The following is a 15,747-nucleotide window of genomic DNA, read 5'->3' on the forward strand; positions in this document are numbered from 1 at the left end:
ATGATGTAGGGATAAATATTAAGCCGTGACATTGACGTGCCCGGCACCTCCCCTCCCCCGCGCTCCCGGCACACTCTGGGCTGATCGGCACGCCCCCTCCCGTCCACTGCGTCCCGCGCCGCTCGCTCATCCCCGAGGGGCCCCTGCAACCTCTCCGCGCGAAGACGGCTCCCGCTCTGCAGGGAAAGAAAAGTAACTTCGCTTTTCTCGGAGGAACCAGGAAGGATTAAGCAGCCTGGGAGAGGGCAGGAGCGCACAGAGGGTAGCGACGGGGGCTTTTATGAAGGAGGAGGAGGGGAGTCTGCGGGGACCCGGAGGAAGGCGCTTGGGATGTCTGATTGCACTTTTTCTTGTCCTCCCGTCTCTTCTTTTAGGTGGAATGATTGTGGACTGAAACGCGCTGGGGCATAGGCTATGTAATCGCCTCGGTGTCTGTGCAGAGGACTGCGCTTCGGGGAGGGAAGAGGAGGGATCGGCTCGCTCCTTGGCGACTCGGCAGGCGGAGTTTCGCGGCGGCACCGGGGTTGCGCCCGCCCGCGGGGAGGTCGCTCCATCCAGCCCCAGCAGCCGCGAGAGCCGGAGCGCGGGAGAGCGGTAGTCGGCGGGGGCGAGGGAGAGCGAGACCGAGCTCCGGGGCGTGAGGGAGCGGGCCGGGAAGTCCGGGAGGAGGCGAGCGGCGGCCGAGAGCGAGCCGAGCGCGCCCCCCGCCCGTCCCAGCGGCGCCGCGCCGGGCGGCGTCCAGACGGCATGGAGAAGGACGGCCTGAGCCGCGCGGACCAGCAGTACGAGTGCGTGGCGGAGATCGGGGAGGGCGCCTATGGAAAGGTGTTCAAGGCCCGGGACCTGAAGAACGGAGGCCGGTTCGTGGCGCTGAAGCGCGTGCGGGTGCAGACAGGCGAGGAAGGCATGCCGCTCTCCACCATCCGCGAGGTGGCGGTGCTGAGGCACCTGGAGACCTTCGAGCACCCCAACGTGGTCAGGTGAGCGAGGGAGCGGCGTCCTCGCCGTCGGAGGCCGCGCGCGCCGGGGGAGGGCCAGGGATCCTCGGGGCCGGGACGGTGCCAGGCCGGAGGGCGGCAGGGGAGGCATGGCGCGACCCGTTGCCCTTACAGAGTGAGAGTAAGTTATGTGGACAGAGCCGCAAGCCAGAGAGGGTGACCTTGCCAGACAGCGAGCAGAAAGACAAGTCAGGAAATGTGACCTGCGCAGGCTTCCCTGCCGCTGTGCAAGTTCTGCGTATTCTCCCTGCTGGCCCTGAAAGAGGGTCCAGGAAGTTGGGTGCCTTTTAGGGACAGAACGAGCCAAGCTGAGACGTGCCCTGCCAGCCCCCGCATAGTTTCCCTAGCCATTGGGGAATTTTTGAGAGGCTGAGAATAAGAGAAGTAGCAGGATGCGGTGAAAATTGGGATGAGAATTTTCTTGGTGGAGCTTCGTTTAAATAAGGTTTAAAAATATAGAAGCATAAAAATATTTTTGCCAATCACATCCAGTTTTTCTTTAAAGTTATATAATGAAAAATAAGCATCAAACAGGGTGGCCTAAGAAACTTCTTCCAAAAATGTTGCCTATTAGTGTGTATTACTTTATGTCTCTGGGTCAGCATAATCTTTAGACTACTTCTCAAAAGTAGTGATGTTGAGTCCAAGATGTGGAATCTTTAGATTCCAAGTGTTCTGCTTTTGCTTTTTCTGGAGGGGTTGTGGCAAGTGGATGGAGAGACAGCATTTCTTAAAGCCTCTCCTGTGTGGTAACCAGTAATTAAAGTGTGTGTGACTACAATAATGGTGTTTTCTTAGTGATCCTGGAATTTCCCCATTGTGTGGTTGACATTGTGTGGTGTGTCATCCTTTTCTTTTCTAAGCAGATATGTGTAGTTTTAAGTAAAAAAGGAATGCACAGAAACTTGTACAAATTCGGGTGTGGTTTTACCTGTCAACTCTCAACCATAGTGTGTTGGAAAAAGGAGGTCTTGGGTATTCTTCCTGTCTTCTCATCTATGTGGGGATTCTGTTCAACAAATACATGCCTACTGTGTGCGCTGTGGATGAAATTATGTAAACAAACACAGCTAAATATTTTTGTAAAAAGTCCAGCAATTTAACATTAGTCATCAAAGTCAAGAGACCCAAGACTGACCTTTGAAATACCAAGCCCTCTAGAGACTCAGGGAGCCCAAGTGTCTACAAAATCTTCCTGGGAGGTTTTAACTTGTGTCCCCTTATCCTAGGCTGTTTGATTTGTGTGGTGCTTTGTTCCCAACACAGACTAAGCCTAGAAGGCTGCAAAGAATCATAAATACGTAAAAAAGGTAATAAATGGCTATGAAAATAGGACCCCCATTATACCTCTGTTTTAGCCAGTTGAGGAGAGGGTCAAAGGAAAATGAGACCAGGAGAATGAGTGTTTTAGGAAGTTGGGATTATACATAACAGCAACAGGTGACCTTTTGTGCGTGTTTTCTTTGTTGCAAACTGACAAAAACTCTTCTGGTGAATCTTTGTGATGTTGGAGGGGAAAGGGGTGAGTACCTTTTGTCCTCTGTAACTTAGGTATCTTCCTGGAAGAATCACTTAGGTTCTTCCCAGAATTTTAGGATCAAAGTTCTTGTTTTATTTTGTCTGTTGCCTATGGGGAGTGTCCAGTTTTTTACATGTAGGTAAATAAAATACTGTCCTTCCAGCATAGAGGCATTATAGAGGCACTCCTGTGTAACACTATTTTTTACAAAGCACTATCCCTTTAACAGCAGGATGGTTGTTTTTGACATAGTGTTGGTAGATTTTGGCTAATCTATCTTATTCTCTTGATTTATACTCTTGAAATTGGTATGTCTTTAGAGATTTCTAACTGACCCGTGACTTGAATTCTGTACTGAGAAATTTCAGGAGGCTATACTCAAATTGAAGGTGAAGATATCTAAAGGTTTTCTAAAATTATTTTTACAGGTTAAGTGGTGATGATGATGCCTACCTCTTAAGAGTTGTGAGTAGGAGCTGAGATGGTGTATATGAGAGCAGTTTAAATTTAAAAATGCTTCAGGTGTCCAAGTGTTATTTGTTTTCATGCTGATTAGTGGGGCTGTTGCCTCCAAACGGGTTCCCAGTAAAATATCAGTTCACCTGACCGTTTCTATAAAGCAAATCATACTCAAACCCAGACATTAGAGGCTCTGGAACCAAGAAACTACTTGGATAGAACAAGCCTGTGGTTTGTCAGAAAAGACCCATCAGTCCTATGCCATGAAATTCAGTGGCACTTGAAAAAAAATTACTGATGATGTCATCTTCATGAGCTACATATCTCCATTCCATTTTGTTTCCTTCCTGTTTCTTCTCTTTGCCTCTGCCTTGGGGCAATCTTTGGTCCCCATGACTTCCTTAAGTAGACTAGGAATTCCAGATTTTGAAGGTTGCTAATATTTGTTCAGGCAGGGTTGGGAAATGAAGGACAGGTAACAACAATTCTTTTCCTTCCAAGGGAGAGTTGTCAAAGTTGGACCCCCAAACCTGTGACTTATTGGTGCCCCACAGTGTCAGCTTTACAATGCTAGGGCTGGTTCTTAAAAGGTTTCTTAAAAGGACAGATATCTCTGTAAGCGCCTTCAAGTCATAAGTAATTGATCAGAATTATAGGCCCTTCCCACAGGTAGTTAAGCCTCAAGCTTGAAGGGGCATCATAAACATATTAGTTTTTTCAAACATTTAAGAATTAATTTTGATGGATTTGCCAGAAAGGCTGACTTGGTATTGCTGGCACTGATACTGCCTGTATGCACAGGGATAATGACTTGAAATTCTTGTTTACCTGTGCTGGATGTATCCCAGGCCCAGGCTTGATCAGCCAATCACTGTCTAGCCTGTAAATTTACTCTTATTTTACAGTTGGTAATCCTAAATCCTAGAGCATTTGCCAAAATCAGACTTCTGTGTGAACCTATGTTGGAGCTTCTATACTCCACAAAGGAATTGTTTTACCTTCTGACCTAAATATATATAGGTTAAAATATATATATATGTTTAAGCAGCAGTCTGTTGATTCACCAAATATTTATTGATGGCCTATTATGTACCAGACACTGCTAGTTGTTCTTTTTTTCTCTTCAAAAATTCACTTCTCTTTATTTCCATTGGCTTGTTGTGCTGTGTTTAGACTAACTAGTTTTATGAAACAACTAATATTTGTAATGATTTAGTTATCAAGAATTTGCTGATTGAATAAGACAGCCAAAACACGAATCAGAATCAAATGCTTTTTATAAATTTTTTTAATGTTTATTTATTTCTGAGAGAGAGACAGACAGAGTGTGAGCAGGGGAGGGGCAGAGAGAAAGAGGGAGACACAGAATCTGAAGCAGGCTCCAGGCTCTGAGCTGTCAGCATAGAGCCTGACGTGGGGCTCGAACTCATGAACCATGAGATCGTGACCTGAGCTGAAGTCAGATGCTTAACCAACTGTATCACCCAGGCGCTCCTGAATCAAATGCTTTTCAAAGATTAACTTTCACCTTAGGGACAGATGTACAAATAGATTGCTACAAGAAGATATTGACGTGTAACTAACAGATAGGAACATTTGGGCTCCATGTATTTAACAAGGATTAGGAAGAAGGACCTACTATTTAAAAACCATGGGGGTTAGGTGCTGGGAAAGATGCTTGGGTAAATCACTTCTCTCAAGTAATTCCCGGCCTGGTGTTTGAAGGAATAAGATGATCATCAAACCCTGATACTTGATGGTAGTGTGTCATTACAAAGATACTGGTAAGCGCTACCAGCCTTGTCCCCAGGTATTAAATTTGTTAGTGTAAGTGTAATTCAAATTCAAGTACTGGTTCAGAAACTCAAGGTGAATTTTCCGATTTTCTTTTTATTTTAAAAAATTTATTTAGGGGCACCTGGGTGGCTCAGTCGGTTGAGCATCTGACTTCAGCTCAGGTCATGGTCTTGCAGTTCATGAGTTCGAGCCCCTTGTTGGGCTTTGTGCTAACAAACATCTCAGAGCCTGGAGCCTGCTTCATATTCTGTATCTCTCTCTCTCTCTCTCTCTTTCCCTCTCTCTCTCTCTCTCCCGCTCCTCTGCTCATGCTCTGCCTCTGTCTCTCAAAAATAAATAAAGAAATTTTTTAAATTTATTTTTAATACTTCTTTATTTTAAGCTTATTTATTTACTTTGAGAGAGAGCATGGGAGCAGGGAGAGGGGCAGAGAGAAAGGAGAGAATCCCAAGCAAGCTTTGCACTATCAGCATGCAGCCCGATGCAAGGCTCGATCTCCCAAACCATGAGATCATGACCTGAGCTGAAATCAAGAGTTGGACACTTAACTGACTGAGCCACCCAGGTGCACCCAATTTTCTCTTTTTAAAGATCTTAGTAATGTATAACATAAAAAGAAAATAAAAATATTATTTTCTCTAGGAAAACCTAATCATTAATAGGGTAGAAGAAACCTGGCATGTTGATGCAGCAAAAAGCTGACCCTTCAGGTGGATTAGTTCATGGAAATCCTTCTGAATAGAAGTGTTATCTTGCAGATAAAGAATATGTTTCTTCGGGCTTGTTTTAGTGAAAGCAGGAAACACAGGAGTTTACTTTTCTTTTTAAGTTTCAGTATGTTAGAAGTAAGTTTGGTCCTTCCTTCTCTAAGAATTCCTTGAAAAGTTTCCAATTTATCAAGGTTATTTAATAAATAAGTATTTTCGCAGTTATGTTCTGCCCATGCCTTGTTGCTGCAGAAGAATTTGGTAATGCTGAATTGTTGGCCTTGTGCTTATATTCTTTTTTACACAACTGTTACCACCCTGGAATTATTAGAATTTCCCTATTAAGGAGGAAATGGATTACAGGAGGGAAACTTGTATAAACTTGAATATCTCTTGGTGTATTTCCCTATGTTTAAGACATGGACAAGTGAATATCTATGAAAACAGGTTCCTTGTTAAAAGTAAATTATCCTTTTTTTTTTTAATGCCTCACTATAAATGATTCCTTAAGAATGTTTTTTCATATTGAAACATCTAATTCTTATGCTATGTCATTGCAAACTCATGGGTATTAGAGTTGGAAAGACTTTGGAAGTCTTTCAGCCCTTTTATGGTATAGATCAAGAAACTAAGGCTCAGAGGTTAAGCAATTTGTCTATTGTGCCATTTTTAAGTGGTTGACTTGTTCTAAAATCTGAGTAGCAATTTTTAAAAAATTCTTTTTGTTTGTTTGATGGAAGAAGTTAAGCAAGTGAGTACATTTCTAGTTTGGAAAAAAAGAACTATATGTAGACAAAGGTAATGATTTGCTAGGAATAAATGACATATCAATTCAGGAAACTCCTGAATTCTATGGTGTGCCCTACCGAAGTTTGTCTGTAAAAAGTGATTATCTATTAAATTCTGCCATTAAGGAATTTGGGTAATAACTATGATCATATAAACAGCTATAGTTAAACAATAATGTAGGTTAATAATGTACTTAAATAAGTAATAATAGTGAATTTGTTTTAAGGAAAACGATGGAAAAAATCTAAATGCTTGTCTGATGAATGAACTATCACATAATGTGGCTCTGGCATCTACTACCCATTTAATGAAATAAACACCATAGTACTTGAAAATTAGGCAGCATAACAACCTGGAGACCTATGAGCAAATATGGTACTAATGCTCCTTGAAGAACTGATCGCACTATTGCTTTATTTGTCATGAGGTTCAGTGAGCTTATCTTCCTAGGAAGGAAATGTGTGAGTTTCTTGGCGTAATAGAACATGACAAATGAAATCTGGGTGCAGGAGGTTTGGTAATAGGACAAGGTAGTGTGCATGGTGTTGGGCTTTGTCCAGTGGCCAAGAAGCAGCATTGAAAATGGGCACTGGTGGTTGGTAGCAAGCGTGCCTACATAAAGGTCATCACCATCTGTGATGATCTATAGATGCTAAGTCTGCAGGTAGGTCAGCAGTCAGAAGGAGGAGTTTTATAAGAGACACTGGCCAGTTGTTTTAAATATCGCCAGTTTGCTGCCATACTTGCTTTTATTTTACTATCTGCACACGTAGCTCTCTGTTGAGAAATGAAGTAAAAGTACCTTAAGACATGTGGCAAGGGGGCACCTGGGTGGCTCAGTCGGTTAGGCAGCTGACTTTGGCTCAGGTCATCATCTCATGGTTCATGAGTTCGAGCCCCACGTTGGGCTCTGTGCTGACAGTTCAGAGCCTGGAGCCTGCTTCAGAATCTATGACACCCCCCCCCCCTTTGTCCCCTCTGCAGCTCATGCTCGGTCTCTGAAATATAATAAAATAAAAATAAATAAACATTTAAAAAAATTAAAAAGAAAAAAAGACATGGGGCAAGAATCTGTGTGAGTACCTAGTAGTAGCCTGGAGGTCCATTTGGGATAGGATACTTATTAAACATTTAGTAGTTTACCTAAATTTGGGCTACTGTTGTTGGCTTTGTCATTTAGGCAATGATTTTAATTTTTAATTCTTATTATCTGGCTTTCCTAAAGGATTTTAATGCAGTAGAATTAGAATTACAGTATATGGATTTTTGAATTGGAAGGAGTCTTAGATATAACCTAGTCCAAACCCCTTTGGTCTGTGTAGGAATTGTTTTGTAGATATGTAAAACAATTGTCTTATTTTTAGTCAACTGTTTTATTCCACAGTTATATGCATTTTAGATCCAAATTGAGGATGTCCAAGGTTAAGACGCAGGTTTATATCCAATGTTTGCAGGACTCATGGTCATTGCATGTCAGAAAACTCCCATTGGGGGTGCCAGGGTGGCTTAGTCAGTTGAGCATCCTACTCCTGATTTCAGCTCAGGTCATGATCCCATGCCTCTGCCCCTCTCCCCACACTCGTGGCTCTCCTTCTCTCTCTCTACAAACAATAAAAATTTTAAAAAGAAAACACTTCCTTGGGTTGTAAAAAGTGTTTTCAATTTAATGATTTTGCGTTTTTTCTGACTTGAGTACAGGATTATGTCTTTTATATCTATAAATAACAATGTCTGCAACCATGAGTTGCCCGGTATGTATTTCCTGAATGAATGAAGTAGAATAAATTAAATTATAACCCCCCAGATGAGAATTTCTCATCCTTTAGCGCTGGATACAGCATTAGCAAGTATTTCCGGCTAAACACTGGGAGATGATTGGGTATTAACTGCGACGCATCTGCACACCAAGACTGTTTAGTAAGAACCTTCAAATACTTCTCTCCATTTTTATTTTTTAATTTTTTTTTAATTTTTTTTTCAACGTTTTTTATTTATTTTTGGGACAGAGAGAGACAGAGCATGAATGGGGTAGGGGCAGAGAGAGAGGGAGACACAGAATCGGAAACAGGCTCCAGGCTCCGAGCCATCAGCCCAGAGCCCGACGCAGGGCTCGAACTCACGGACCGCGAGATCGTGACCTGGCTGAAGTCGGACGGACGCTTAACCGACTGCGCCACCCAGGCGCCCCTCCATTTTTAAATTATACAAAACCCACGTTTTGTCTTCAGTACTAGCTTGGTCTTTGGTAGGATTTTCTTGTGTTCTTCCTGTGCATTTGCTACATGTATCCTCCAGGCAGACTGACTACTCTGTATATGCCCCTTGCCATCCACCTCTGCAGCTTTAATTAGGGTTGATTTCGGAATGTGCGCTCAGTGCTCTTCCCTGTACTACTGTTTCCACCTGTTGAAATGCTACCCATCCTTCAGAGCCAAGTTCTGATGCCACCCTTTTTTTGTGTGGTGTACTCCTTAATACCTACATTTGGATAAAATTTGTTTCCTTTGAACCTCGACATCTTTGAACTTCCTTTATGACATTTAGTATATGTCTGCCCTTTTAAATTATTACATCTGTTATATAAGATATAATCTTAATTTTCTGCTCCACTCACCCTCTTATGGTCCTCTAAGACCCAGAAAGTGTCTCGTGGTCATGTTCACTTATATTCGACGTCCAGTAGAAATAAAGTGAATAAATGAACACATGCATGAAATAATAGAAAAGAGGTTCAATTATTAAGGAGGGAACCATTTGGATTATTTCCATCAAATGAATATTAATACTAAGGAGTGTCAAATAAAGAGGGAGAAGGGATCTGTATATAGAATTATACTTAACTTGGTTTCCTGGGAATAATAAAAAAATACTGAAAAGAGAACATTTCATTTTTGTTTTACTCCAATCTATATAGTTTATATTGAAGTGAGTTTCTTTTTTTTTTAATATGAAATCTATTGTCAAATTGGTTTCCATACAACACTCAGTGCTCATCCCAACAGGTGCCCTCCTCGATGCCCATCACCCACTTTCCCCTCCCTTCCACCCCTCATCAACCCTCAGTTTATTCTCAGTTTTAAGAGTCTCTTAAGGTTTGCCTCCTTCCCTCTCTGTAACATTTTTCCCCCTTCCCCTCCCCCATGGTCTTCTGTTAAGTTTCTCAAGATCCACGTAAGAGTGAAAATATATAGTATCTTTTTCTGTATGACTTACTTCACTTAGCATAACACTCTCCAGTTCCATCCTGGTTGCTACAAAAGGCATTCATCCTTTCTCATTGCCAAGTAGTATTCCATTGTATATATAAACCACAACTTCTTTATCCATTCATTAGTTGATGGACATTTAGGCTCTTTCCATAATTTGGCTATTGTTGAAAGTTCTGCTATAAACATTGGGGTACAAGTGCCCCTATGCATCAGCACTCCTGTATCCCTTGCGTAAATTCCTAGCAGCGCTATTGCTGGGTCATAGGGTAGTTCTATTTTTAATTTTTTGAGGAACCTCCACACTGTTTTCCATAGCGGCTGCACCAGTTTGCATTCCCACCAACAGTGCAAGAGGATTCCCATTTCTCCACTATTGAAGTGAGTTTCAAAATTTAAGTAATTTCCATAGTTAACTGTATAGTCGTGGACTTATTGATTGTACAGAAGACATCAACATTAGGAGGTGTGCATACATTCAGTAAAAGTTGAAAATGATTTGAACATTTTTGAATATAACAATGGAAGGTATTCTGAATCCATTAAGTTGCTTGAATTATTTTGTTTTTCCCCCCACTAAATTTTAATATTGTTGGCTTTCTTTACTGGAAAAACTCTTAGGAGGAGGAATATTAAGGAAAACTTTCCTAATATTTTCTAGAAGAATATCAGGATTCTGAGTTCATGAAAACTTTGTCTTCTACTCCATTTCATAATTTGTGTATAGAGAATTTGGATTCCACCTTGACAAACTGGTAGGTTTAGTTAAGTACTCTTCCAGCCAAACTAATTCCAATTCCTCAAGACCTACATGGTTGGGGGGTGTGTGTGTGTCTGTGTGTGTGCACGTGTGCGTGCACACGTGTACACACACGCATGTGTGCATGAGTATGTATCCAGAATAGTTGAATGCAAGATCATGGAAAGAAGGGACTGTGTTTGCTTGTTCCTTTTGCTGTATACTAAGCACTTAGCATGGCAGCTGGCATCTTGTAGCCCAAAATAAATATTTGTGAATGAATAAGTGTGTACAGTATGTACTACCTAGGAATTCAGAATTGATTTTTTTTTTAGTGAGAATTGGATAATAATGTCTGAAAGCATATGTAAGATTTATAGAACTGAACCAGGTATTTGTTGGTTATCTGTTGTATTCAACATTTTATTAAATATGATTGACTTACATCTTGAAATATTTATCAAAAAAGCGGTATTAGATCTGGAATTTATTTCAAAATGGGGTGCAGGTAAAGATAAAATAACTTTATCCTTGTTAAAACTGTGGTAGTTCATTGTTCTCTTCTCTCTTCATTTGTATATGTTTGAAATTTTCCATCATAATCTTTAAAATGTTCCTAGTCAGTGGAATAGTAGTCTGAGTACTTTCCTTTTGACTTCTTCCACCTGTTGCTGAGTGACCTAGAGTGAATTCCTTAATGTCTCTTCACTGTGGTTTCCCCACCATAAAATAGGAATTATTACTACTCTTTTGACTTTAGAGAGTTTCTATGATCAAATGAAGTTGTGTGTACGAAGATCAAAGTTACACGAATATCAGGTGTTTTTAACAAAACGAATTCTTGCCCTCAAGTTTGTGATTTTGTGGAGGACATGGACATGTACACAGATTTCTATATTGCAGATTGGTAGTATGTACTTTTATTTTTTTCACCTCACAGTGTGAAAGTATGAATGGAGCTAGGTATTTCTGAAAGGACATGTATTGGATTTGTAGTAATTATAGTAAAATACTGTCTTTAATCTGGGTATTGGTAATTGGTGTCAAGTTTACCCAGTGCTGTATCCTTTTCATTAATGGATTACTGCAGGAGGGTCCGTGGACAGAATGCTCCTAGGAACACATTGTCAAAACTGAAGGGAGCTTGATGATTTCTTTTGTATTTCACTATTCAAATTAAGGAGAGGTTGAATTCTTTGTTTGTTGTCTCTCTCTCTTTTAAAGATTTTGTTTTATTTTTTTTTTAATGTTTATTTTTGAGAGAGAGCAGGGGAGAGAGAGAGGAGACAGAGGATCTGAAGTGAGCTCTGTGCTGACAGCAGAAAGACCAATGCAGGGCTCGAATTCGAGATCATGACCAGAGCTCAGACTCTTAACCTACTGATCCACCCAGGTGCCCCTAAAGATTTTATATTTACATAATCTCTTCACCCAACATGGAACTTGAATTCATGACCTGGAGATCAAGACTCTCACACTCTTCTGACTGAGCTTGCCAGGCACCCTCTCTCTCTCTTTCTGTTTTTAAATTTCAAATCTGAAGTGGAATTATTCCTTTTTATGTCACACATTGGCATTTAAAAAAATGTTTATTTATTTTTGAGAGAGAGAGAGCATGAGCAGGGGAGGAACAAAAAGAGAGGGAGGCACAGAATCCGACGCAGGTTCCAAGCTCCCAGCTGTCAGCACAGAACCTGATGTGGGGCTTGAACTAAAAAACCGCAAGATCATGACCTGAGCCGAAGTTGGACACCTAACTGACTGTGCCACTCAAGCGCCTCACACATTGGCACTTTTGCCTGTTCACTTTCTGAGGCTCTTCTTGGCGTGCCTGGCTTATGACATTTGAAATTCTGTTCCATGTATGCTGCATTTATGTCATTAGAACTTACATCCACAGAAAAGAAGCAGTTCTCTTTCAGCAGCACTAATCTCTAGTGATTTTTTTTTGCTTCCTTTTATTTCTGAGTAATTTCATAATTTCTGTTAGGTATTTCTAACAATATAAAACATTTATTTTTTTCTAAAATGCTTTATTTGTATAAAGTTGGGAACATTAACAGCAACAGAACCAGAGAAACAAAAGATATCTTTGCATTTCAAGGGTACGACTTTTAAATTTTAGGTATTTGGCTCTTGTCAATACATTTTTTAAACTTTTTAGTGGAAACCAAGAAGCTATCTGAATAGTTTCAAGTTGGGAGTTTTAGATGATATCATCTACATTTCAACAAGTAGAATCACTTGAAGAAGTTATTAAGTAGTCTTGGGTAAAAACGGGTTGTTTTCTTGTTGAGCCAGGAAAAAACAGAGATTGAGAACTTGGGCTAGAACGTACTCCCAGTGCTAATCATGAATGCAGTGTATTTAAGTGATGGAAGTCCCCCTTAAAGAACCAGAAAAGCATCCTTTCTTTGAAATAACACACCTTCACACATTAAGACACAAATAAAAAGTTGTGACATCCTGATAGTCATTACAGATTATTTTAAGCCCATGGGATTTAATCAGTGGTAATTTAGCTAATTACTAGTTCATTAGACTAGAACTTGGGGTTGTTGATGGCAGTTGGGTTCTCAACTAATAAACCAGTTAGTAAGGCAAAGAGAAAAAAAGTCTGTTTCAGAGGCATTATTCTCTATCCCTTAAATGTTGGCTGACTCAGAATGATGGGATTGATCTCAAGGAGAACCAGATAAGAGCATGGTTGACTCAGTGGTACCAATTCTAAATCCTAGAAAAACAGGACCTTTGCGTTGAGTAAGGAGTAGTATTATTGTTTATGAAAGATGGTAGTTTTTTCCCCATCTTACTTGATAAATTAAAAGGTGGATTTACCATTAGGCAAATAGAGAATGGTCTAGTGATGTACCTTGTGATCTGAAAGGACCATATGCTTTCAAGGTGGGGCAGAAGATGAGCTAAGTTAAGGTAGAGATGAGAGATACAGTGAGGTAAAGCTACAATATGGTGATAGAACCTGGGATAGTTTATGTAAATCTGAAGTTTCTTCAACTTCGAAATCTGAAACCCAGTGATCTGAAAGTAGATGAAAACTGGTATGTTTAGAAAGGCCTCAGCCAGTACTTGCTGAAAAAGTAAACTCAGAGTATCATTCTTTAATTACATAATAATGAAATGGAACTTTATTTTCTGATTGCTTTTTCTTGGAGACCTTATTTTAACATTCTTCATATTGTCCTTTGTGCCTAGCACTCAGATTGATGCATGACTTAATGTACAATGTATGCTTCCCATTAGAACATAAACTTCATATGGGCAGGAACTTTGTTTTGTTTACTGTTTTATTCCTAATATCTAGAACAGTGCCTGGCACATAACTCAGTTAATATCTGTTGAGGGACTGACTGAGGGAATAGTTAAACTGTGACTAGAGATTACTCTTTTTACAGTAATTTTATTGACAGTAAAAATGTAAATTAACACCAAAATTTAGCAGTTATTTTTCTATTCACTTACTAGTATTGCACTTAATAGTCTTTAATAATTATAGTAGTAAATTGGATTCTGACTTAGGAAATCATTGAATAATTTAATGACTAGCAAGTAGATTGGATGCTCAGATATATCCCTTCTAAGCTAGTTCTTCCACTAATATTTTCATTTAAAGTTATAAATATAACTTTAAATGAAAATATTAAGTGGTATCTTAAGTGGTTATGTCATTTATAGCAGAATTGATTTAGATGTTTTGATAGAAATTTTAAGATATGGTTTTAGATTCTCTGAGTTATGAGATTTTTATAAAAAGGATTCACATACATTCTCCTAAAGAGTTTGACATAAGCTCTCAAGCCATTGTATAAATGACTATAGCTGCCCTTAGAAGTAATAAAGCCCAAGTGGCCAGTGCCATTGTGAACCTTGCCCCAGTACTCCTATTTGATGCTATAAGACCTTCATTTTCAGCTTAAATCAGTTGATTGTGATCATATAAGAAATCTGGCATTATTTAGTTATAACTGGCTATAAAGAAAAAACAATAATGATAAGAAGAAGAGGGAGGAGGAGATGGGAGAGGAGGGAGGGAGTCAAGGAAGGAAGGGGAGAAGAAAAGGAAGGAAGGAAAAGGAGGAATAGAATAAGAATAGACTAGACTAGACTAGACTATCAGGTATGTTGCTAGGAGTTGTTACTAAAGTAGAATACCATAGGGCACCTGCGTGGCTCAGTTAGTTAAATGTCTGAGTCTTGGTTTTGGCTCAGGTCATGATCTCGTGGTTTCGTGAATTCAAGCTCCATGTCAGGCTCTGTGCTGGCAGTGTGAAGCCTGCTTAGGATTCTCTCTCTCCCTCTCTCTCTGCCCCTCCCCCACTCATGCTGTCTCTGTCTCTCTCAAAATGAATAAACTTAAAAAAAATTTAAAGTGGAATACCAGGAGAAATGTTTGCAGTTTTTTAGTTAAAGCAATTATAGTTTTCTGTTAATTGTTTTGGTTATTATTGCCATGTAGTAAATTGCCCCCAAATTTAGGAGCTTAAAGCAACCATTTTCTTATGCTCAAAGATTCAGCGGATGGGGAATTCTGACAGAACGCAGTGAGAATGGTTATATCTCTGCTTCATGATGTCTGAAGCTTCAACTGGAGATAAAGTAGCAGCTAGAGGTTTGATTCACCTGGAGATGTCTTCACTCTCAAGTTTGTTGTTTCCTGTGGGCTGACTGACGTAGGAGAGGACCTGAACTGGGACTGTGGTCCCACCTGTATTTCCTGTGGTCTGGGGTTCCTCTAGCATCAAGGATTCAGAGTAGTTGGGCTTAAATGGTGGCTCATGGCTCCAAAAGCCAGTCATTGTCCTTAGGAACAGGCAGTGTCATTTCTCCCACATTCTGTTGGTTACAGGTGAGTTGAAAGAGTTATAGATTCCAGGGGAGGGGATGTGTATTATCTCTTATTGGAAAGAATGTTAAAGAATTTGTGCACCTCTCTGTTTTTTTGGTTTTTGTTTTTTTTTGTAATTATGACATTAATTCTTGACGATTAGTACAGAAGATTTATGATAAAAAAGCAAGGCTCCTGCCCCATTTATCCCTACTCCCAGTACACAGGTACAGCTTCTTCTAACTCTGTTTTTGGTGCTTCTAGTAGTTCCATCTGTTAATCTAGATAATATGCTGTGCTCTATTTCTTGATATTTAAACTTAGGATACCTATTGATTTCCTGCTCTGAAAGATGAGGATTTAGCTCATTGAATGCAACTATTTGTCTTCTTTACCTTTTGTTATATAGGGCTATTTTATTTCATATAATAATTTAAGATAATATCCTTAAACATCATTTTTTGTTCTTTCATTTTTGGCAGTATCTCTTGATTCTCCATTTAGTAATACCCATTTAGAAGGGTATTTTATCCCCCTAACCTTTGTATTCCTTTTAACATTACAACTTTTGTCATTTACTTTGTTAAAGCTGTTAAAACATTTGAATTCTCTTCTGCAACCACCACTTTAGGTTCAGTGTTACAACTCTATGAAGTCAAAGGAATCTTTCTTTCGTAAATACAGACATCT

General features: G+C 40.0%; 1 protein-coding gene across 2 annotated transcripts in view; it reads left to right on the forward strand.

Annotated features, from left to right (window-relative positions):
* The window catches only part of CDK6 (cyclin dependent kinase 6), a 261,405-nt gene that overhangs the window by 2,904 nt on the left and 242,754 nt on the right, over positions 1 to 15,747 (forward strand). The window contains exons 1-2 of one of the 2 annotated variants that reach the window (XM_086696219.1): positions 94 to 262; positions 375 to 980. In XM_086696219.1, coding sequence (XP_086552345.1) covers positions 748 to 980 — 233 coding nt within the window. In that variant the 5' untranslated portion in view covers positions 94 to 262; positions 375 to 747. Of the gene's footprint in view, positions 1 to 93; positions 263 to 374; positions 981 to 15,747 lie in introns of those variants that run through there. The other variant, XM_086696222.1, reaches the window with a different exon arrangement.

Source organism: Puma concolor, chromosome A2 (genome assembly GCF_028749965.1).
Source record: "Puma concolor isolate L17-30 chromosome A2, mPumCon1.1.hap2, whole genome shotgun sequence".
In the NCBI taxonomy this organism is placed as follows: domain Eukaryota; kingdom Metazoa; phylum Chordata; class Mammalia; order Carnivora; family Felidae; genus Puma; species Puma concolor.